This window comes from Protopterus annectens, chromosome 10.part0 (genome assembly GCF_019279795.1).
Source record: "Protopterus annectens isolate FY-2018-M chromosome 10.part0, PAN1.0, whole genome shotgun sequence".
Classification (NCBI taxonomy): domain Eukaryota; kingdom Metazoa; phylum Chordata; order Ceratodontiformes; family Protopteridae; genus Protopterus; species Protopterus annectens.
This window is the reverse complement of record NC_056744.1, coordinates 788,202,693-788,227,860: the sequence shown is the minus strand read 5'-3', so window position 1 is coordinate 788,227,860 and position 25,168 is coordinate 788,202,693. Positions and strand designations below refer to the sequence as shown.

Genomic DNA, 25,168 nt, shown 5'->3' with positions numbered 1-25,168 from the left:
CTGCAAGAGTGAAGATGTAGGGCTATGGCATAAATAGCCAGTGTGCCTAGGCTGTCAGAGGTGCGCCACATGGTTGGAAGGTTATGCATCCACCTCCCAAGTCAGATATAGTGAAGTTTGCAAGGTTGTCTCTGAGGAGGAGATGAGACAGTCCACATGACCTGAAACTGGTCTGCTCCCTAACTCCTAATTCTTGCCTTCATTGAGGAATGAATGGGCCAGAAGGCCGTTGTCCCAGTGAGGAATGACAGGGTTAATTGGATGCAAGAAGGAGAGCCATTGAGACAGTCCTGCAGACTGCAAAAAAAGGAAAAATGAAAGAAGAAAGAACATAAGTATTTTTGTTGGGGATAAGCCCACCTGGCGCTGTTTACATTCCTCTACATTACTATTTTCACTCCAAGGTTGCTGCATCTCAGACAAACTGTGATCATTGACGGGCAGTATAAAACTTGTCTCATTCTTTGTTACAGGTGGATATAATATTGGACACTCACATACAAGCTAATGTGATATGAGCAACTGACAATTCAAGCTGCTATATTTGAGCAAATCTGAAATGTGCTTAGATGACATAAGTTGGTATATGTATGTAGCAGTTACTCAGAATATACCAGATAAACTTATAAATAAACTGTAAAGTAAATAGATCCATAGTTAACTTGTTTGGATATAATTTCATTTGGGAAATGTTTGAAGCCATCCTTTCCTCCTTTAATCTCAGTAATGTTTTACTTAAATGTGACTATAGTGTGTCTTCATGTTGTGCTGTTTTACTTAAATGTGAATATAGAGTGTCTTCATATTGTGCTAATTTGTTGTTGTGTCTTTCGGCTTTTCCCGGTTAGGGGTCGCCACAGTGGAACTCTGTTCCACTAATGACTGGCAGTAGATTTTTTACGTGCCGAGTTGCCGGCACTGATGCACAACCTTCAACGAAGGTACACCTATTCACGCATGTCTGCACACAGAAGACGCTCTAGCTGAGAATCGAACAGGACAACGTCTTACTGTGAGACGACAATGCTACCACAGCACTACCACTATCATGATTAATATTTTGTATTGTCTTCCTATCTGAACACTACAGGAATTATTTATTATGAAAACTCTAACTTTTTTGTGTAGAGCAATTGTAATTGCTCACAATTGAATTCATATTTTGTGTATTTATCTAAATATGCTATTCTATAACTTTGTTGCAATAACTTGTTTCCTTGGAAGCATGTTGTCATATGTCCTTTGTTGCTCATTTCGATAATACTGGACTGCAAGCACTGACATGCTCTAAAAACAGTATCAGTGTTTACATTTGATTGCTGCAATTAAGTAGTCCTTTTATCATTGCGGGATATTAGGAACTGGCTGTGCAGCTGTGGACAGTTTGTGTTGGATACTTAGTTTCTGAAATACAGGTACAGTATGGCTATGTAGTTTCTACACTGGAATGCTACAGATGGCAAGTGGGTACATTTTCCATTCCTGCTGTGTTTGCTACTTTTTTGTAGTTGTGTAACTGAGGAACTGGTGTTTTTAAATGAGAGGATGGAGACAAAGTTCCACATAAGTGGATGAAGGGGAAGCCACTCTACAAAACTACTTTTATGGTATATATTTAATTTTATCATTAGATAATTTGGTTTTGCTGTCTAAAGATCATGTTAATGACTTTGCTATTTTTTTCATAGATCTGTTACCTTTGCAGTAGACCAGGAACACACAGCAAAATGTTCACAAATATTGGTAGTAGAAATCTCTTATTCTGTGATAATGTACAATTCATAATATACCTTGCCGTATGTATTTCTCAGCAAATCCCAGTGGTACCACCTTAAAGAACATTTCCGATCCAGTTTTCCACATATTCACTCACTTTAATTTAAACCTATTTTAACAAAGTACAACAGATGTGATGCAGTTCAATTTCATTCTAAGCTATACAGTTTAAATTAAAGTAACTATTGTGGTTAAAATGAAGCGTATGTTAATATGGCTATTTTTTTTTTCACAGAAATTTATCAAGAACCAGAGAACACGGTAAGGGATGATTTATTTTCTGTATCAGTTTCTCCAATTAAGAAATAAAATTACTGTGTTTCCTTCAAACCCATTTTGCACTTAATTGGATACCTGTTAAAAGGTATCTTGCAAGTAAGAATGCATAGTTTGATATCTAGTGAGTAAAATGTTTCAAACATGCTACTGCAGTGCTGGACTCAGGAGTTCATAAATATTAAAGTATGACTATTCCTGCCAGTATGGCCTCCTCAAGATAAACAATGTTTTTAATGCTGGGGCATTCTTGCCAAATAGGTGAAAGTTTCCCCAGCTTTTTAGACATACCCTGAGAATCATAAATGCCTACAGACAACACACGCATAACTCACACCTTCTTCCTCACACTTTTAGTTTTCCTACTGATTTTCTTGCAGCTTTAAATACTGAGGGGGATTCATAAAGGTTACCACAAAGTGTAGACTACATGTATACTTAATGATATAATCTTTCTGAGTGACTAGAAAGCAAACAAAATAGTAGGGATGTTCTTGAATACAGATCAAGTACACTTAGGGTAGGTGTTATTGAATCTCACCCATAATGTTGTCAGAAATTCCTCTAAATTATGTATATTTTTAGAATAGGCAACTTATATGCCAAAATACTACACCTTCAACCTCTAAAAGATGCAGAGATCAAAACTGTCACTTTTAAGGACACTACAGAAACCAAGTATTGGCAGTATAAGAACATCAAAAGATTTCCTGAAGATTCCTGAAAATCTTAATAAATCTAAGAAAATGGGACTTGTTTAATATCAAGGACTTCCAGAGCAAATGTCCTTCTGATATGTCATATATGAAAATAATACCCTGCAAAACCTTTATTTATTTCATATTTATGCACAATTGCATTGTGTTAAAAGAACTCACGGAAGATATGTTACCTATAAACTGTAATGTTCAAAAGCTGCAAGACTTAGCAGACATAAAGTGGTGATGGAAATGAGCATACTGTTAGATCAAGAAGAGGCAAATACTTCCATCATTGCTGCATTAAAGATGGAAACTTCTCAGCTTCAAGAGAAAGTATCAGATTTCTGGAAGCAAGCTAAAGAATGAAAATTATTATCAAAAGTATACTAAAAGATTTAACCATGTTGTTTTGAATATTCAGGATTTGACAACTTTGTTCTGAATATTCAGTGACAAACTGTCACTCCTTCAGATCGTATCTCAAACTATTTGATGGAAAGGACCATAGAGCCTTATGCCCTCTAACCAATAGGCATTGGTCAACCTCCATAGATTACTTGTGTCAAAATATTAAACTATCAGAAACATTAAGAAAATATTAAATTATACCAATGCAATGGAACTATACTTTGGACAATAATAAAATATATTTTGTACCAGATCTGTACTCACAAGTGAGGAAAGCAGCAACAGTGTATTACCCCTGCCAAAATATTGAATCAAAGAAAACTATTTCAGAATGCATTTCCAGAAACTTCATTTTTTACAGGATCACAGGTTCTTAGGTACGTACTAGGCTAGCTGCCTTTGTGAGACATTTGAAGCCTGGCCAATTTCCTTTTTTTGCATTCAAATTAACCTATCCAATTTGGTCAGAGATTGGCCTTACCCATCCCATGGTTGATAATTATATATTACCCCAATGAGAATAACTGGGATTATACCGTAGATAATTTGAGAGGACCTGTGCATGGGATTAAGCATTTAGGAGCTGCCTCTGCCGATTAGCAGTACAGGGGGCAGTTCTGGGGTAAATGTTCTGTTTGTAGAAAAACCAGACTGAAGCATAAACGAAAAAACCACCAAGTGCAGGAGCTGGGATTCAAGCAAGTTTATTCTGGTACCTCGGCTAAAAAAAGCCTTCAAAGGTCTAAAGTTAAAAATTTATCTGGTAGTTGTATAAATGGTGTGAAATATCATGTCACTGATAAATTTGATTGTAAATCATGTGGGGTTGTATATCTTGTGGGTTGGATATGGATTTTGGAACACATGGGGGACATTAGAAATCATAAGATGGAAAGTCCAATTTCTGAACATTTCAATATTGTTCATAATGGTGTTCTGGATTCTTTGTTTTTTGTGCATTAGCAAAACCTGATATTTATAATGCTGGTAATTTTTTACAGAAGTTATTGAACTTGGAAAGTAGGTTCATATTAAATTTTTTAAATTTGGAAATGAATCTTACTATTTGAATGTGTTTTATTAATTTTTAGAAATGTATTTGGCAAAATACATAGTTAATTTTCTGTAATATGCATTTAATATGTTGAATCCCTTTGTTCAGTATGTCTTCACAAGTGGTTCACTAATGTATGGTCTCTTTAAATTTTTTGATGTATTTAATTATTTAATTGATTGTTTGTCATTATTGATTTCATTATAAAGGCTTTTTTAGCCAAGGTACCAGAATAAAATGTTCTGTTTCCCATCCATAGAACCAAGTTGCTCTTGAATATGGACAGGGATGAATTCTATTTTATGTGGATGGGGAGTCTGTTACAGAGCAGAAGAATCCTCTGGGAGATATAACTGACCCTCCAAACTGTTCTGTTTTTGTTGCAGAAGAAGTTTAGATCCCTAAACCCTGCATTTCTGATGCCATTTGACTTTCTGATGTGCAGTAAATCCATCAGTAATGGGTCGAATGATGGCTTGTATGCCAGGCACAGGTCACCTCTTAGCAGTCTGTAGGATACTGACCATAGTGACAGCACTTTGACTTGGTCTATGTAGAACATGTTGTTTACGCCTTGTATCATTTTAGTAAGGTATTTTTTTTGGGAGTTCCAGTTATTACATCTGTCTGAACCAAAGGGACATTATATTCAATTACTTTTATCTCAACAGTACAATATACAGAGCAATGAATTTCAGAAAGACTTTGATTGTCTTAAAAAGCTATTCCTTCAGTGTTTCTTCAGCCTGTTGCCCAAAAGTCCTTTCTAAGGTGAAAATGCACCTCCTAAATATGATAATATTTAAAATTATGTAGCTTAATTAAGCCATTGAGTACTACCTGCTGACACTTTCTTTGTATCCTCTGCTTTAACCCCTCTGTATATAAAACTCTTGTCATACTAATACACTGCTAAAGTAATTTAAACTCTAGGTCTCAGCCGTCTATAAAAATTCAGTTCAAAAATATATTAATTTATATATAACTGTATGCAATAATGCAATGCACATTTTATAAATCTGCTCACCTGTCTCTATAGCTCTACAGAAATAGCATACATTACTATATATAATTCCTGTATATTCTCAACAATTATATAATTATATGTACACGTAACCTCTCATAATATGTCTCTGTTATTGTTAACCTTTCGTGCTTTCATAGGCTGAGATTGAAATTGGTCATTTGTGATCTGTGTTCTACCCCGTTACAAATTTAAATTAATAAGTAAATAAATACTTTTCTTTAATTATGTCCCCTTATTCAGCTTGTCAGGTAATGGACTTTGTGAGTGGGGTGCTGACCTCTTATGTCCTACTTTTCAATTAAACAACTTGTGTGCTGTAAGAATGTACCATTATAATAGTACCGTCTTATATACAGGTTTATCCATTTTAGACAATGAGAGAGTTATTTTACTTATGCATAACTTAAAAATATTGATTTTGCTTATTTTTATTTTACTACGCAGAATGCTGCAAGTAAGTTAAGACATTGGATATCCTGGTTATGTGACTTGATTTCAGGCACTTTTTTGCTTGTACTGTGATGAAGCTTCAAGCCATTTTAGAGCCATTCTGGGGTCTTCCTCTTTGTCTGATAAGTTGAGATGCATCGTGGAGTCATGTAGACAGGTGCCATCACCAAGTTAGTTAACTTTAGCAATCCCTCCTTCATTGCAGCTGTGTAGTTGATAACAGATCTTAGAATGTAAAGCAGTCTCCTTTGCAGAAATATGATACTTAGTGTCACTGCCTCAACAGGTAGCGTTCTTACCTTTGCTGCTGGATTATCAGAAGATCATGTCTTCTGCATTTTATCTAATATGTTAAACACCTAGATACCTAGCCATTTTACTGGCATGTTGTAATCCTCTCAGATAGGTGTGTGACACCCTTGCACTGGTCCAGCAGTCAAGGAGCCTCAATCCTCACCAGTGAGGGGCATCCATATAGGGAAAGGATAATAAATACACACACAGCAATCACAGTCATCTGGGGCTGGTTTCACCCTTTCTCTCCAGCCCCCTCAATAAGACTCCCCACTTGCAAAGCTAAAAGGTCCATATCTCAGCCTAGTAGGCAAGCTAAAACCTCCAGCACCCTCTCTGTCCAACCAGTGCTTCGTGTCCCTGTGCAAGTAGCTGGCACACACACGCTTTGAGATGAGTTATATACAACCACACAGACACTCCTGGGAAAGGCTGGCACAGGCTCTCCATCCCTTTTTTGCCCAGTCTAAAAGGTAGTACCAGCTGCCACCACACACTAATATCAGTTACTCAAAGGCCCTTCTGAAAGGGTGTCCAATTATTACTGTGCAATATTATTATCTAAATGGTAAGTGTGACTGAACAGTCAAGGCTCATTAGAGTGACTTGGTACAGTATCACTATATACATGTAATGTACTATAGAGATTAAATTAACTCTACATAAAACAGCCACAGTTGAAATGTTTAAAAATATTTAATAATAAAAACACAAGAAAATACTTCTTACTACACAGTGCTAGTCAAGAGTTCAGTGATCACAGAGAAATACTTAAAATAATACAGTAGAAAAGTTCTGACATCACAGAAAACAAACTAGTCTAATCTTATTATTTCCTAGCTATATCTAAGAGAAAACACAGTTCTAAACAATTTACATATAGAGCAAAGCAGTGCCGGTGATGTTGGATGTCCTTAAGACAAAATGCTCTGAGCTCTCTGATTCTCTCACTTTAAATTGATGACAGAGTTGCTTCACATGACATCATTCTTCACACTTCTCTGGTGTTCCCAGGCTAACAGAAACTACATTTACATTCTTTAAACCTGGAGAGAAACCAGAGCAATAAAGGATCTTTATACATGCAAATTCTAGCCATTAACTCTGGTCTTAAAACAATAGACAGGATGCCTCCCTCTAGACATATTGGCTCCGAATTTTGACATCAAAGAATTGACTTATCAGCTTTGTTACAGCAGAGTGCACTGTTACATTTTTGCAGTTCAATATCCAATGCAGTCTTTTCACATTTAAGAGAACAAGCCTGTGAGTTACATTAATATTTACAAATGACAGAATTGTCTGCAAAGTTCTATCTGGCTAGGCTGGCAGCCTTCATCTATCTTCACACATCTCCCCCCCTGGAGAACTCAAGCTAGTTGTTCAAGTGACCCTTGGGAAACATTGCTTGAGAGGGTTAGGTCTATCTGAGTATACCTTACCCAATTCCCTGTCTTGAGAGCCCATCTGCGTTGGCATTGCTAAACCCACTGTGGTACTGCACTGACATATATGCTTGCAACCCTAGGCTTCATCTTAGCAACTTGGCATTTTGATGGTTGGCTCTGTGTGACCATGTTAGGGGGTTGTGATCTGTCACTACAGTGATTTTTCTTCCACACAGATAAGGCTGAAGTTTCTGCAGTGCCCACACTATGGCTAGACATTCCTTTTCTACAGCTGCATAGCATTCCTCCCTGGGTTGGAGCCTATGACTGAGATAAACCACTGGGTGCTCTTCTCCCTCTGAAGAAATCTGGCTATGTACAGCCCCCACCCCATGGTTTGAAGCATCCACCTGCACAACAAATTCTTTGCTGTAATCTGGACTGGTTAACACAGGGTGTCCTCCCAAAGCCTCTTTAACCTTCTGGAATGCCTGCTCACATGCTGGGGTACACACTAACTTATCTGGCCTGTTCTTCCTTGTCAGGTCTGTGAGGGGAACAACTATGGTACTATAACTGGGGATGAAGTTTCTGCAGTACCCTGCTATTTCTAAGAATGCCCTCACCTGCTTCTTGGTAACATGCCTAAATGCCTGACTATGACTATGCCTGAATGGCTTCCACTTTGGCAGGTTCTGGCCTAATATTACCATTCCCCACTCTGTGTCCCAGGTAAGAGACCTCTGCCATACCCACCTGACATTTGCTCGGCTTAATGGTCAACCCTGCCCTCTTTAATCTGCCCAGCACCTTCCTGACATGTTGAAGGTGCTCTTGCCAGGAATGGCTGTAGATGGCAATATCATCTAGGTAAGCAAGGGCAAACCCACCTGCTAGGATATGATCTACCAGCCTCTGTAAAGATGCTGGGGCATTTTTTTATCCAAAAGGGCATCTCAATATCCAATGCAGTCTTTTCACATTTAAGAGAACAAGCCTGTGGCTTACATTAATATTTACAAATTTATTTATTTTTGTTATTTATTTATTTTACATTTGTTGACCGGGATAGTCTGACTGGATGCATGTCCATTTTCAGCGGAGGCCCGGGGAGAAAAGCTCCAAGGGTAAGCAGATACAGCATTACATAATATAAGCAGATACAGCATTACATAATATAATACCAGCATTACATATTACAAACAGACTATTTACAGAGATTACATAAGTAAGTTAAACAAGTTCCACAGGTTAGAGTTAATCCCTAGCGTAAGTCAGGATTAAATTAAATTACACAGTAAGCTGGTAAACAGATTTTTACACATTCTAGAGAGAGTTAGCCAGGCTTGATACATTGACATAACCAGTTAAGTGACAAATGTTGTTTGAGTCTAGTTTTAATTTGACCTAAGGTGGAAGGTAAGGTAATATCAGCTGGAAGAGAGTTCCAGGATCTACTTACAGAGTTTGCAAAGAGAGAGTCACTGGCTGTGTTATTAATTTTGCTAGTCTGAATTAGTAGCTTGTTAGAGGATCAAAGCGGTCTAGGATTGTTATAGGGGGTGATAATATTTTTAAGTGCAGGAGTATTGTCCGGATTATAGAGGATTTTATAGGCCATAATCAGTTGGTTATACTGGATTAGGCTGGGTAGTTCAAGCCACCCAAGCTGATATAGATTGATGCAATGATGTGTCCTAAAAGGCAGCCCAGTGGCAAACCTGGCAATGTGGTTGTAGCAAATTGAGAGTTTAAGGACAGTCTTGTTTAAATTCGAGAGTAGAGGGGATGCATACAGAAGGGTTGAAAGAAGGTGAGAGCAAGCTATGGCAATTTTAGCTGGAGGGGTTAGGAAGGCTTTTATTCTGTAAAGTGACCCTAGTTTTTTATTGATGGTTTTGATAGTTTGGTTAACATGTAGGTCGAATTTTAGATTATTGTCTATGATGACACCTAATAGTTTTGTAGAGGGGTCAGGGGAGATTATTGTGCCATCATTCGAATTTATGGTAAAGGTGAAAGCGGTAGACCTACGTGTTGGTGAAAATAACAGCATTTTAGTTTTTTTTGAGATTTAGGATCAGACGACATTCAGAAAGCCAGTTTTCTATTGTGTTAAAGGCGGTCTGGGTAGCTGACCATAACTCTATTGGAGATGTAGCCGAGCAAATCAGAGTAGAGTCATCAGCATATTGGATACAGCTGACTTTTGGGATGACAGTATAAAGGTCATTAATGAAGATGGAGAACAGCAAGGGCCCTAGTATAGAGCCTTGTGGTACTCCAAGGGTGTTAGGTAGAAGGTTAGAGAGTTTGTTCTGCCAGAGGACAGCCTGCTGTCGACCATTCGGGTAGGATTGAAACCATTGAAGGGCTCTAGTATCTAAACAGAATGTTTGCAGGGTGTGGATTAAAAGTTGGTGATCAACCATATCGAATGCCTTGGAAAGATCCAAGAAGAGGGCTGAGGATATATAATTATTGTTGCGATTGTGGTTTATGGTATTGGTAAAGGCTAGGAAGGCTGAAGTACTGCTGTGATGAGGACGGAAGCCATGCTGAGCGTCTGCCATAAGGTGATTCTGGATCAGGTGGTGCATGAGTTGTCTATGAATACATTTTTCCATAATTTTTGCAAGTGGAGAGAGTATAGCTATTGGCCTATAATTAGAGAATTCAGTAGAGCTGCCTCCTTTGTGAAGTGGGATTACATAGGATATTTTCCAGATGGTGGGAATTTTAGCTTCCACTGTGGTTCATTTGATTAGTATTGAGACAGGGTAAGCAATAGCATCAGCTGATTTTTGTACGTACTCGGCAGGGAGTTGATCAGCAGAAAGTGTAGTGGGTTTTAATTTTTTGATCAAGGTACAGATAAGTGAAGTGGCGACTGGTTGGAAGCTTAATGCGAGTAGGTTTCTAGGGGTGCTACTTTCAGGACCAGGGGAGTTAGGAGGTAGTTGGCTAGCTAGGGCTTGAATTGTCTCAGTAAAGAATTGGTTAAAACTGTCAGAAACATCTTCAGGGGTTTTATCAGTAGTAGCAGCAGGGATTGGGGTGAAGTTTGTCTAGGATGTAGCAGATTATTTAAACCTGCCCAAAACTTCTGAGGGTTATTTTGATTTACTGTCTGTAAATTACAGTAGTATTGTTTTTTGTCTTGTAAAATGGATTTTTTAGTTTTGTTCCTGGATTGCCTGTATTTAATGTGATCTTAGGGGTCTTTAGAAGAACGCCATAAAGCCCATGCTTTGTTTCTAAGGGTAATTTTGAGTTTAGACTCTTTAAAAAGCCGTGGCGCAGTTTTTGCCTTTGTTCTCTTTGAACGAACAGGTGCATGCAAATGAAGGATCTCAAGGAATTTGTTGTTAAAGTATGCTACTGATTACTCTAAGGTGTTTTAGAATAGACCAATTACACCTGTTTAGCTCTTGTTGGAATTTGGCAGGGTCAAAGTTTTTATTGTTTCTAACCTTTCTGAGTAAGGGTTGTTGGGAATTAATGGCTTTGTGCTTAATTACATATGTGAGAAGGTGATCACTTAGGCCATCAGGGAGGGTACCAGAGGTGTACAGTTGGGGGTGACTATAAGTACCCAGTCAAGTATGCTTTCTTTTTGGTTGGGTTTACCTGTCCTGGTAGGGGTGGATATGATTTGTGTAAATGCATGCAGGTTAATATGGTTGGTTGGGGATTCTGAGGAACAGGTGCCCCAGTCTATGTTAAAGTCTCCAAGTAGTAGGGTTTCTTGAGGGTAGTGACATGATAGCCAGTGCAGGATATCTTCAAGTGTAGATCTATTGTTACCTGGGGGAATGTACATACAGATGATGATAATGCATTTATTTTTATTAAGTTGCAATTTGGTGGCAAGAATCTCTGAGTTATTAATCTGAGGTGGTTGTATTACATCTATGGTGACATTCAGCTCAGATTTATAGAGTACAGCTACTCCACCACCCCACCCCACCCCCGTCCTCGAAGCACGATCCAGCCTGTGTATGTTGTACCCAGGTGGTAACACTTCATTGTCTGTAGTGTTAGGTTTTAACCAGGTTTCAGATAAACAGAGAATCTCAGGGGAGTTAACATCCAGAAGTGCATACAATTCATGTACCTTGTTATTAATGCTTCTAATATTGAGATGACAGGCTAGGAGAGAGTTAATTGACCTATTAATTGTAGGTTTGTAGCTTAGATTGCAAGTAGAGGGGGTATGTGTATCTGAAGTGGGTGGGCCAGGGTTGGGGTGAATATCACCACCAAGTATTAGGTTAAAGTCTATACTTGGTGATGAACTTCAGGAATTTGTTTATTAGTTTGTGGTAGTGTTTGGATGTAGAGCTAATGTGCCTGGGGTTGAGATGTTGATAGACTGAACAAGATGTTGGATAGGACCTGGTACTTTAAGTATGGTTGAAGGTGGGAGGATTTACAGCTGGGGCGATAGTATGGCCTTTCGGGACCTGAAATCCCGTGAGAAACTGGTTTTCATACAAGGTAAGGAGGTATGGAGCGAACAAGAGTGGGTAGTAAAGAGGAGTGTATCATCATCTGTGATTCAGCTAGTGATTTAAGGAACTGTTTTTATTTTTATTTATTTATTGGCATTTGTTAACCGGGTTAGTCCAGCTGGTTTTGTGGCCCATTTTCAGTGGAGACCCGAGGAGAAAAGCTCCGAGAAATAAAAATACAATTTTAGAATAAACAGTTTAAAAATAAATGCAAGGACAGTTTTACAATTCCTTAAGTAATAGCTGACACATGGAGAATATTAAAAAAAAAAACAATACTTAAAGTCAAGGAAAAACTAATTCTAATACTGTAGAGTACCAAAAGTATGTAAAATATGTACAACAGAGAAAAAAATTAATAAAAAGCAATTTGGGGAGATTATTATTTAGACCTACCATCTGTAATAATTGACATATGTAGATATGAGACACACTAATTCAAGTACTGTAAAATGTCTGAAATATATACAGTATGTACAACAGAGAAAAATACCTGAAAAATATACAATATGTATAACAGAGAAAAATATTCAACAGAAATGTTTAGACAGATATTGTGCAAGTAGGCATAATACTAAGCCGAGGAGAGCTAGTGTGGAAGGAAAGAAATGAAGGAGTAGGAGTTTTACCTGGAGATGCAACACTAGAAGATAGAGTGGAGAGGTAAAGGTACTGGAAGGGGGATGGGAGAATTCCAGATGAAAGCTAATAGGTGCTATTAAAATGTAGGTAGAAGAATGGGGGTGGGAGGAATTATCCCAGATGAAAGCAGATAGGATCTAGAAAGTGGGGTAGTGGCTATAGTACTATAAATGTAGAGGTACTGGGGGCAGGAGGGAATTGGGGGAGGGAGGAGAGTGAAGAGAGCCCGAGCGTAGTGAGGGCGAATGTAGCAGGGCTATTGCAGTTTACAAGGTTTCCTAAGGTGTCCTAAAGCTATAAGGTAAGTATTATAGTTCTTAATGTAAGAGTCAGTTTACTGAAGTTACAGGGGAAGGAGGCAAACACTCAAGTAGAAAAAAAGAGCCCTATGGCTGACCAAAATGGTGACCTGCTTAATTACACAGCACTGTAAGTGAAAGCTTAACAAATGCTTTTTGTGTGCAAACTACTCTGCTTAAATGCTGAGAGGAACTGATTTTGTTATGGTGACCATATGCAGTCCCGTAGACTCCGTTTTGTAGGGAACTGTAGAGTTCAACTAGGAAAAGAGAAAAGCAGAGATTCTAGGGTAAGCATAAAGGCAACAACAGGCAGTTATTTTATAATAATACATTCAGAAAGGTTTGAGGGTGGGAGGGTAAAGTAGCACACTTCAGAATGAACTAAGATTTATAGCTAAGAAACCTAAGCAAGAGAGCAATGCAGTAAATAAACACTTGCCAGATTTTAAAGATATACCAGAAAAACTAAATCAATTGTTCACAATTGTACAACTGGAAATTTGCCAGTAAAAGCACTTCAGGTATAGCTAGCCCACGTTATTCAGGTCATAAAAGCACTTCTTCAATGTGTGTGTCAATTTAAACATTAAAAACACATGCAGCAAGTAGGAGCTCTGATTATACACTTTCACTAGGTACAGGTTCAGTTTAAACACAAATATTACCACAGAAATTCAGTGAAGTCACTAGCTACTTATACAACCTCTGCAAAAAATAGAGCAGTCTGTGCAGAATCAGAATTTAGCAACAGGTCATTCAGTTGCACAAAAACAGTAAAAGATCTATACAATGAAGAAACTTACATTGAGTCACACAAGGTCAGTCAAGTGGGGAAGAGAGAGGGAAATCCTAAGCACCTAGATTTGAAAATGCTGCCTGTACTGAATTGTAGCAGTTTAGCCAGTTTGAGGAAAGAGGGGGGTGGGGGAAAAGAGAAGGCAGTGGGAGTGGTTACAGGGAATACCTTGATTGACTCAAGACACCACACCAGAGGTAAGTTGAATGTTAAGGGCCTAAAATCTGCACTGAGCACTATAATGTTATTTGCACTCAGTACTTTAATTTTAATGTTACTTGCACTCAGCACTGTAATTTCACTTATGTTTAGCAGGAAAGACAGACCAACAGTATACAATTTTGGGAATTTTTACAAGGGTTACTTGTTCAAATGTCAGGCTATTGCAGTTTACAAGGTTTCCTAAGGTGTCCTAAAGCTATAAGGTAAGTATTATAGTTCTTAATGTAAGAGTCAGTTGACTGAAGTTACAGGGGAAGGAGGCAAACACTCAAGTAGAAAAAAGAGCTCTATGGCCGACCAAAATGGTGACTGGCTTAATTACACAGCACTGTAAGTGAAAGCTTAACAAATGCTTTTTGTGTGCAACCTGCTCTGCTTAAATGCTGAGAGAAACTGATTTTGTTATGGTGACCATATGCAGTCCTGTAGACTCCATTTTGTAGGGAACTGTAGAGTTCAATCTGCTTAAATGCTGAGAGAAACTGATTTTGTTATGGTGACCATATGCAGTCCTGTAGACTGCGTTTTGTAGGGAACTGTAGAGTTCAAACTGAGTCACACCAGGTCAGCCGGGGGGGGGGGGGTCCTAAGCACCTAGATTTGAAAATAATAACAAATGACAGAATTATCTACAAAATTCTATCTGGCTAGGCTGGCAGCCTTCACCTATCTTCACAAGGTGGCTGACATCTTTGTAATTTATTGATTTTCCAGGCCAACTTATTACATGAACAATGACGGAGTATAATAGGCGAGATTCGGGCAGCTGTCCCTGGCCCATTGTTCTAGATAGGCCCATGGCCAGACACGGAATATGTTTGTTACCCATCTAAGACAGCAAGAGAGCATATATCTAAAATTTAAACAAATAATACACTGAGGCACGTGAGGAAAGATTGAGCACTTTTGTCGCTGTAATGTATGTTCCAGTGTTTTATTTGTTTGCTAGTATTATTGTTTTTCACGCCTTCAGCTCCAAGAGCTACTGCTGGTTTTAAAATACCTTAGACAACAATAACTGATGTCACACACAACATGGAAGAAGAAAAAGTATGAGTGTTTGAACTGTGTTTAACAGAAAGAGAGGGAATAATACAGGTTTACAAATGAATGCTGACTGAACAGTCACATCAGATAAGACCCCAGACTTAGATAAGGTAAGATAGGACCCCAGACTTTTAACATAAAATGAAGGTCATTTCCCCATATTATCAGAAATGTGTATCACTTAAATAAGGGAGCTACAGTGGATAAGCTGACAATAGACACAGTGCCCCTAATCTTGAGGGCTTGAGATACACATTGGCTCTGTGATATTAGCCACACAGCCGTCAACTTCTTTGCTCAGAAATTAAGAGACAAAGCCAAAAATAGTGGAGGACAAAGGCAAAACATCAGGTATAGCTTTTAAATATTGTCCTAATTAACTTAAAAGGTTAGTAGAACAGGTTTTACATCAAAATGCATTTCTGAACAGTAAGCATAAAATGTAATATCTAGCATTACTGATTGACTGTAATCCTCAGTGATTTGCTAGAAAATCATACATTTTATGAAGTACATGGCAAAAATGAGCTCGGATCTGCAGCATTCTGCATCAACAGGGACTGTTTAGAGGTATGGTTAACCATCATTTATGTGAGGGAGTATGAATAGTATTTTTTTTGCTTGGGAATTATTACTGCACTAGGTATAATTGAACACAGTACTGGGGAAATGAGTAACATGGGACAGAGCAGACTGCTATATCTATATATTTGTTTGATAGATAGCACACCAACCACTTTACCCATCATTATTTTAAACTTTGTTAAAAGTGTTTAGAGTTGCTCAGTATGACAGATGCACTTCATAAGGCTTTCCTTCCTGTGTTTTATATTGTGATGTTTTGTTTCTAGTTTGCATATTAATTTCTTTAACTTTCATTCATATAGAGACATCAAGATGATTCTCTAAATAAAAATCTGCAAAAGCAACAGAGACCTCCCAAGCAACCTCCACACCCCATCACAAACCATGAAACACATACTTTACATAATCAGTGTGCCATGCAGTCACAGCCCTCAGGCAAAATAACATACCCAACACACTAGTAATAGGCGACTCTATAGTCAGGCACACTGATGTCCCACTACCTAGGCTGGACAAGGAAAAGGTTACAGTTAGCTGCCTGTCAGGCGCCAGGATCCGCCACATAACACAAGCACTCAGGTCACTCCAGAACAAGTACAAATAGGACTCTGTCATTGTCCATGTTGGTGTGAATGACTTGAGACGTACCTCCCTGGACTACATGAAAAGAGACATGGAAGAGCTCTCTGATCACGTAGCCCAGGCCAGTATGACCCTGACCCTGAGTAGCATCCTGCCCTCACCAAGAATGATGCCACATTATAAAGAAAAAATTATCAATTTCAACAATTGGCTATGTTTCTGGTGCCATTCAAAGGGGATCCAGTATCTGTCCACCTGGGATGACATGCTCGATAAGCCACATTGCTTCACAAGAGATGGCTTGCATCTGTCACCCTTAGGCTTTCGAATACTTGCCAAGACTTTTGCCACCCCCATAGTGCCTTTTTTAGGCAAGGCTCAAAAGACAAACTCACCACTGTAAATAGCACAAGTAACCAAAAACTGAGGGTAATGCTACTCAAGGCCAGAAGTCTAAACCTCAAAAAGCATGCACTCGAGGCACTCCTCAGTATGGAGAACATAGATATCTGTGCAGTGACAGAAACCTGGTTTAAGGCTCCAGAAAGCACCCCAGCACTACCAGGCTATAACTCATACCATACTTTTCGGCCACAGAACCCAGACCAAAATACAAAAGGTGGGGGTGTATCCATATTCATCAAGGATGCCCACACCTCCAGGTTAGTAGCACAGCGCAATGCCTCAGAGATCATCCATGTGCAACTAACAACAGGCAAAACTGCAATTCAAATTGTAGCTTGCTACAGATCACCCACCATGACCCAGGTCCCCCATTTTGCATTTCTGGAGACACTGGAAAATATGAAGGTCCTACCAAATGCCCTAATATTGAGTGATTTCAATTACCCAAACATTAACTAGGAGAACTACTCAAGTACTAATTCCCTTGCCCAACGCTTCCTAGAATTTATAAACTCGAACTCCCTGGATCAGCTGGTCAACACCCCCACCAGAGGTGACAACATATTGGACATGGTCATCACCAACATGGGCAACCGGTGTTCTACACCGGAGGTCAAACCCTCGCTGGTTAGATCAGACCATAGACTAATCACTCTGGATATCCACATTCTGCCCCCACCCCCAGTCAAGGAAACCACCGTGAAAAACTTTTCAAAAGCAAACTTCACGTTATATAAGACAGAGGTGGAAAGGTTCACATCCCCCCATGCTAAAGGACAATGCTGTCCAAGCTGCTGAATCCCTTACAAAGGCAGTCTATGAGCACCCGCAAGAATGCATGGATCGTGCTATCCCAAGCAAGACCAAGACTCACTCCTCCAAGAAAAGGAAACCAGTCTGGTGGTATACAATAGAAGGAGGAAACTAGTACAGAAAATAGTAAAATCCCAAAAAGGAAAGACATCCCTGATCAGTAACAGAAAGATTGCCAAGGACTCCAAAGATAACCACAAAGCGTTCTTTAGCTATGTCAAGAACCTAAGTGGAAACTCTCAGATCTTCTCTGAGTTAGTGCAGAATGGCACAAAGTACACTGAACCGACTGATATTGCCAACATTCTGGCAGACAGATTTAGTGCAAACTTTACCTCCCTCTCACCCCCTAAAGGGCCCATAACCATACCAGAAGAATGTAGAGCCCTGGTAATCACTGACACACAGGTTAAAACAGCCCTATCCAAAGCCAAAAATACAGCTTCGATGGGACCAGACAGTGTCCCAGGCTGTGTCTTACACAAGCTCCAAAATTAACTAATCCCTCACCTAAACACACTGTTCAAAGTGAGTCTCTCTACAGGCTATGTACCCATAGAGTGGCGCACAGCAACAGTTATCCCAGTCCACAAAGGTAGAGCCACAACGGACCCCAGGAACTATCGCCCTATAAGCCTGACTAGCCTGGTCTGCAAGACTGTGGAGCACATCATCATGGAATTCATTAACAGAGACATTGGGAACCTTCAAACATTGGACCCTACCCAGTTTGGCTTTGTTAAGGGCAGATCATGCCTCCCAAACCTGGTGGACGACTTTGAGGCAGTTACCAAGGCTTTAGACGAGGGAAAGGAGGTCCACACAGCCTACCTAGACCTCGCAAAGACTTTCAACACCATTCCCCATTCTGGTATTGTAGACAAACTCACCAGCCTGAACATTAACCCCTACGTCACGACATGGGTTGCCAGTTGGCTCACAGATAGAACCCACACTGTGAGAGTTGCAGGCTCTAGGTCCGACTCTAAACCAGTTACAAGTGGCATCCCCCAGGGCTCAGTCCTGGGACCCCTGCTGTTTGGTATATACTTCTCAGAGGTACAGCAAGCACAGGAGGACTATGGCTAACCAAGTTTGCAGGCGACTGCAAACTGGGGGCCATATTTGACTCTCCAGCTAATACAGACATCCTCCAGAAGGGTCTCACTGATATGGATACCTGGTGTCAAAATCATGGCCTCAAGCTAAATGCCAAAAAGTACATAGTCATCCCCTTTGGAAAAAAGAAAGTACCCATGAACTACCACATATGTGGTAGTCCCCTAAATACAGAAAATGTAATAAGGGATCTAGGGACCCAAGTAGATAGTAATCTCTCCTTTGATAATCATATTGCCATGGTTGTTAGAAAATCCTTCTATGTGGCCCACCTAATCACAAAAGGGTTCGCATCTAGAACAAAAGAGGTTATTGTGCCCCTCTATTAATCACTCATCAGACCCATCATAGAGTACAACACCCCATTTGGAATGTACCTTATAAGACACCTGCAACAGCTGGAAAGACCTCAGAAGTACCTCACCAAGAGGATTACTGGCTTCAAACAGATGCCCTATGCAAACCGACTGAAGAAACTCCAGCTGTACTCAGTTGCATACCTCTTACTCGGAAGTGATCTCTGCCTGACATACAAGGCCATGTCCAACCCAGAATTGATGGACATGCTCTACCTAAAAAAAAAAAAAATCCCCAAAAGCCACACGCTCTAGGGATCTAAACCTCACCACAATGATGTATAGGGTGTGCTGGAGGGATAGATTCCTGTCCCAGAGACTCCCTATGCTTTGGAACAGGATTCCAAACTACATTAGACAGAGCCCTCACTAACACTCTTCAAGAGAAACCTTGACGAGTGGATGGGAAACAGAAAATTTACACCAGGGATCACTGCAGTGACTCTGCTGGACAGAGGCACAGGGAACTAATGGCTCTGCTGGACCAAGGCACAGGGAACTAATCTAAGGGGGCGGCATAAGCCAACACATTCTGGCTAGGCTTATAGATGCCCTCGGGCAGATAGCCTAGTACTTACCTATGAACATGCTGCTTCCATTCCCTAACCATACAGTACTCATTTTCTCTTACCAGCACCTCAACTCATCTCTTTTTGAATTTTATTTTTCATTTATTGATTAGATTAGCTCTGCAGCCTATTTTCTCTTATTTGTCCCTCCTGCACAATTTCACCATGGACATGTCTGTTTTTAGGTTCATAGGATGATACTAGGCCATTGGCACAGATGCCCTTATAAGCCTAGCCAAGAATTTCACCCATGTTCCCTTAAAGTCAGTTTAGTTTAAATGTTACGGTATTGATAACCATTGTTAGACTTTGGTGGCACAGAATCCTCTTTCTCGCTCTCTTTCTGTCTCTCACAATGTTTTCAGGTAAAAAAAACTTGTAGCTAATATGTATTGCTTTTAGTCTTATTGCAGCCGAACCCTGTGTCTTTTGTACCCTATGAATATCATACAGCTGTGTCTTCTTCAGGAATTGTGGCATTGTAATATTTTTTTTATTTAGCCAGGTTACTAGTGACCTACGTTTCAGCCATCACGTTAACATTTTTGACATAGAAAAAGCCATCACAGCAAGGTGCTTTGTTGCCCTTTATTCTTTTCATCCCCCCTACACCTGTATTTTGCAGTTGAAAAAGTAAGGGTCCCTTATAGTGTAATTCAGACATTCATTACTTTATACAGATAAAGCACTTACTGAACTTTGTCTGTAAGGTCAGTAAAAGTACTTGGTCTTTTATATTCCATTTTTTGCATTTTCTTTGCCCCCTGCTTCATTCTGTGGCCTTTCTACTCATTTCCCCATATCCATCCTGGGTTTACCAGTGACTCTGACCCCCCCCCCCAGACTTCCTGCCACATTACTAGGGCCAATCGGGTTTGGCAATCACTTTTAAATGGGGATATTTTAACTTATGACCTACTCATTATATATATGCAACGCAGTGTCCATGGTAGTGTCTGAGGTGCATGTGTACATTGCAGCCATGTGTCATATCATCCACCTTCGCAGCAGTTCAGACATGCCTACCATCCTTTCCCCTACTTGGACTATGCCCCCTGAGGGAAACATCCCCAGTCTGTACCAGGGATCACCAAAGGGAACATCCACATAACCCCCGACAGATGCATAAGCCCATCCCTCTCCTGCTGCCCTGTCAGTCACCCGAGCAGCTAATTGAACCCTGTTTCAACTGGGCTGCAGTTAGGATTTCTCCTTCTATAACTCCAAAGTGGCTGCTTATATTCCTTTTTTGGCTAGGGATCGTTTCTTCTTATTGTTTTGAGACACTACTTGGCTTTTGTTTTATTCAGGCAGTTTTAACATGCACTTAAAACGTAATATCAAGTAAAAAGGTCACATAGAAAAAAATTCCCCAAGTAAAAACATCAAAAAGACCCTGTGTCAAATAAATTGTTAAAATCAGACTGTAAAAATCATTAAGCTTTTCAAAATGACAGTCAATAACACAGGATGCTCAGGTTCAAACAATGTTTCTTTACTAATGTACATTAGGAGGCAAAAAACTATACAAAACAAGTATAGAGTTTTGACTGGCTCTATACAGGAAATACCTTCAATTATATACCATTTGCAATCAGCTTTTGCCCACCTTACTGACGTGGTCAGTCACAGGGCATTTACATCACTATAGTCCACAATATTTCATTCATAAGAAGATGCTGAGGTAATGCTTTTTAAAAACTTTCCCATGAGAATAACACAGCCTTGCAAGGCACCTGGTTAATTACAATGTCTTCCTGTAGATGTTGCTTCTTTCAAGGTTTTAGATTAGTTCGCATACAATAGTCAGTTCATCTCTTAATACGTTCCATTGTTTCTTTGGTAAGCAGCTGCATTCTATCTTCGATAGAACTCACAAGGCCATCCTTCTCGGTGGAAGGAAGAAAGATATACATGCATACATATTTATTTCTCTCTAACCCAGCAGATAATAATTGCTGAAAGACATAAGCCTGCTGAGCTGGCTACTGCCAGGGTCAGAGGTTAACCACACTGCAGCTAAGTTTCAAGCAATTACATGCAAGATCATTTCTACTGCCATATTATTAAATAGAATCAAATGCATTACATATTATACTGTTTCTAAACTAGCACTACATATGTGTTTAAGTACATATTTTTCTAACAGTTTATATATGTTTAAGTACATATTTTTCTAACAGTTTATATATGTTTAAGTACATATTTTTCTAACATTCTCCCTCCTTTTAATGCTTTTTATTCTATTCAGAAACATAAACAACACTATTTTTTTCCTAGCCTTTTCCTTTAAGGACTTTTAACTAGGCAAGTCATTTAATCTATACTTCAGAAAAAGCATCATCTGAAATCAATCTTTCAATTTCAAAATCTTGGTAAAAAGTTTCAGTAACAGATATATCAACAAAATTTTTGATTAATCTTTTCATGCAGGAAATTCCACAGTAAACACATGCTCCCATTAGGAGTATACCCACACAAATAGCAATTTAAATGTTTAATAGGATGGAACCCCACCCCCCAAACAGATTTTGGAAAAAGTCCGTCAGTGGGTTTGGGCCTGGTTTAGTCATTGCTGATACTTGCTGAATTACCTCTAGGTGATTATTTGTCTATTCTCAGGGATAAAAGCACAGCATTCTTCTTCTTGTACCACCTCTTGCCGCTAGGGTGAAGTAAAGAGCCATTCGATTTTGTAGCACAACAGTTCTCACTGCATTCAGTTCATCAGTCACCAATTCTAGGGTTGCATTACTCATGACTTTGAGAAATCTTGACAGCTTCCTCAGCTCCCAGATCGATTTGACTGCTCCATAGGCTGGTAGTATTCCTGCCCAGGATATAACACTGTTGCCCAAGTCCATATGAGTCAATTTATTTCTGTCTCTTACTGAATTATGGTCTTTTCAACCAGCTTCGATCTTCCCAACTGGATTCACAGGTTTCTTAACTGGACCTTCAGATTTTTCGAGCTGTTTCCTTACATTTCAGATCTTACCCAAAGGTAATTCTGCAGTATGTCTTATTGCTGGAACCAGATAACCCAAAAACAACTGCCGGACCAATTCTCAGGTAACCATTCATATGCCTTTTTCCCACAAATAAAATCATTACTTTGGTACTAATACGTTATCCCTGCATGAAACATTTTCCTATCTTTAATAGACAATTGTTTAGTTAAGACTGGATTGTCACGTACTGCATTTAATGTAGTTTTCATTGAACTCAGATATGAATCATAGTTAGTATTACAAACAGTACCCCCACTTCTGACTTTAATGTAACATTTATAAGACATTGTTATATTACAATTACTCCTGCCCACCTGGAGGGTATCACTTTGTAGAAACATACAACTCCTTTTTGTGTGACAGGTAAAATAAAGCTATTTTGTCCTGTGATCTCACAGTTCCTGTATCAAAACAAATTTTCCCAAGTCTCATTTATCCCCAGAGGGACAGCAGACATTAACAGTCTTTTATATGCTGTTGGTGTAGCTGTACAAACCCAGCAATTTGAAATATTCATAGTCTCTGCATACACACGTTTCATGGCCAGGTATGTGTTAAAGTTTGGATGCCAGTCTATAAACAGTTCATCACATCTTCTCACTTTCACGTGGTTGAGTGCAGGAAAACCACAATAAGAGAAAAATTGTCACACTTATAGTCAACAAATGCACAGCCAACAAAATAATTATGCAATAGTTCTGGAGTTGCTCTGCTTTTCTATTTGCTTTACTCTTGGCCATTTTGCCCTTGTGTATCAAATTGAAAGTTCTTTGTTCTTGTTCTGTCTTTCATCTGAAATAGTGTTAAACTGCAAAACAGATTTATTCATTAACAGTTTCTTTATATAATTAGCTAATGAACTGTCAGCCTCCTGCTCTGCAGGCATGAGAGCTTTCCACTGAGGCACATAATATGCCCTTCCAAATACTACTTCAAAGGGGGTCAAACCCTTTACATTTGGAACTGTTCTCATGCTCAGCAATGCTAGAGGTAAACAGCAAATCCAATTCTTCTGACTCTCACTCATCAACTTCCTTAACTTGTTTTTCAAAATCCCATTGTACCTCTCCACCAGTCCTGCTGACTGTGGGTGGTAAGCACAGTGATTCCTCAAGGAAATCCCAAAAAATCTCCCAAGTTGCTGAATTGTCTGATTGACAAAATGTGTCCCATTGTCACTATAGATTCTTTCCGGTATGCCAAATCTAGGAATTATTTCCTTTACTAGGGCCTTTGCCACTGTTGCTGCATCTGGATTCCTGGTTGGAAAAGCTTCTACCCATTTTGAAAACATATCTATGATCACTAAACAGTATGTCTTTCCTTCACATTTATTCAACTCTATGAAGTCCATACAAATAGTATGGAACGGATATGGTGGTGTAGGGAAACTCCTTGCTTGTTTTAAATGCTCCTTGTGCATGGTGCTTGTTACAAGTATGACAAGCTGCACAAAATTTTATTGTATAATTTATGTATCCATATGTTTGGAATATTCTATTTACTAACTGTAATCCCCTGTTGAGACATGGCTCTGCCCATGGCTCAACAAAGCTGCATATCTAAATAAATTAGACGGCAATATTGTTTTTTTTTCCCTTTGGAAATGTACAGTCCATTCTCACAAATTGCACCTTGTTTTACCCATTTTTGTTTTTCTGCTTTTGTAGTAAGCATTTGCATTGTTTTAACATGTCTAAATCTAAAATCTCAAAGGGTTGTAATTCCTCATTTAAAAATAAAGTTTCTGAGGCTGCTTGCTTTGCAGCTGCATCAGCTCGTGCATTACCTTGAAATCTTATCCTGTTGTTTTGTATGAGCTACACATTTACAAATAGCTACTTTGGTAGGCAACTGAATAGATTCTAATAGCTCCAAAATAAATATGATTAATAGGTTTTCCACTGGATGTAATCATTCCTCTATTTTCTTCATTGTTGTGCAAACACATGCACTGTAGAGAAAGCATACTGACTATCAGTATATATGTTCACTTTCTTGCCTTCTACTAAAGTACATGCTCCTGTCAAAGCTACCAGTTCTGCTGCTTGAGCATAGAAGTTGTGTGGCAAAGTTTGTGCTTCTAAAATTTCAGTGTCTGTAACTACTGCATACCCCACCAGATTCTTCCCTGCTTCTGCATGAGCCATCCACGTAATATGTCACCTCAGCATCATCCAAGGGCATATCTGTAAGATCTTGTCTAGGTAAAGCTAACTGTTCATATGAGGTTGACTCAGCAGTATGGTCATACATGAAAGATGTCTAGCAGGAGAAAGGTATGCAACTTTTTCTTGTAGCAGAATTATTGCAACTGCATGAGGCATTCTCAATGTGAGAGGGTGGAATAACACCACTGAGGCTGAAGCCTGCACTGCCATTGCTGCTGCAACTACTGCTTGTACACAGTGAGGCAAAGATTGCACCACTGGGTCTAACTGTGATGAATAGTAAGCTATGGGGCATTGCTTATCCCCATGTTGTTGCTTTAATACTGATGTCATGTACCCTTGCTTACAATCTACGGTCTGAAAGAACCGTTTGTGATAACTTGGAAGTTCTAAAACTAATGAAGAAGCTATTAACTGCTTCAACCTGCAGAAAGCCATTTCTGCTTCTGTTCTCTATTGTAAAATAATTTGGTACCCAGCTCCAACAAAAATTAGTTGTACCTAAGAAAGACATTATTTCTTTCTTAGTTGTTGGTTTGGGTGCTTGCAAAATTGCTGTTTTTTTTTTTTTTCTTCTCTTTTTTCCTTTATCTAGTATTCTACCTTTATTGGATATCACATATCCCAGGTATCTAACCTGTTTTTTCCAAAGTTGTAACT

The 25,168-nt window shown here is 39.2% G+C and overlaps 1 protein-coding gene across 3 annotated transcripts in view; it reads left to right on the top strand.

The window, feature by feature from the left end:
• Window positions 1-25,168, top strand: part of LOC122813345 (putative ferric-chelate reductase 1) — a 659,529-nt gene that overhangs the window by 610,223 nt on the left and 24,138 nt on the right. For all 3 annotated transcript variants that reach the window (XM_044085610.1, XM_044085611.1, XM_044085609.1), the window contains one exon: window positions 2,012-2,037. In XM_044085610.1, coding sequence (XP_043941545.1) covers window positions 2,012-2,037 — 26 coding nt within the window. The remainder of the gene's footprint in view (window positions 1-2,011; window positions 2,038-25,168) is intronic.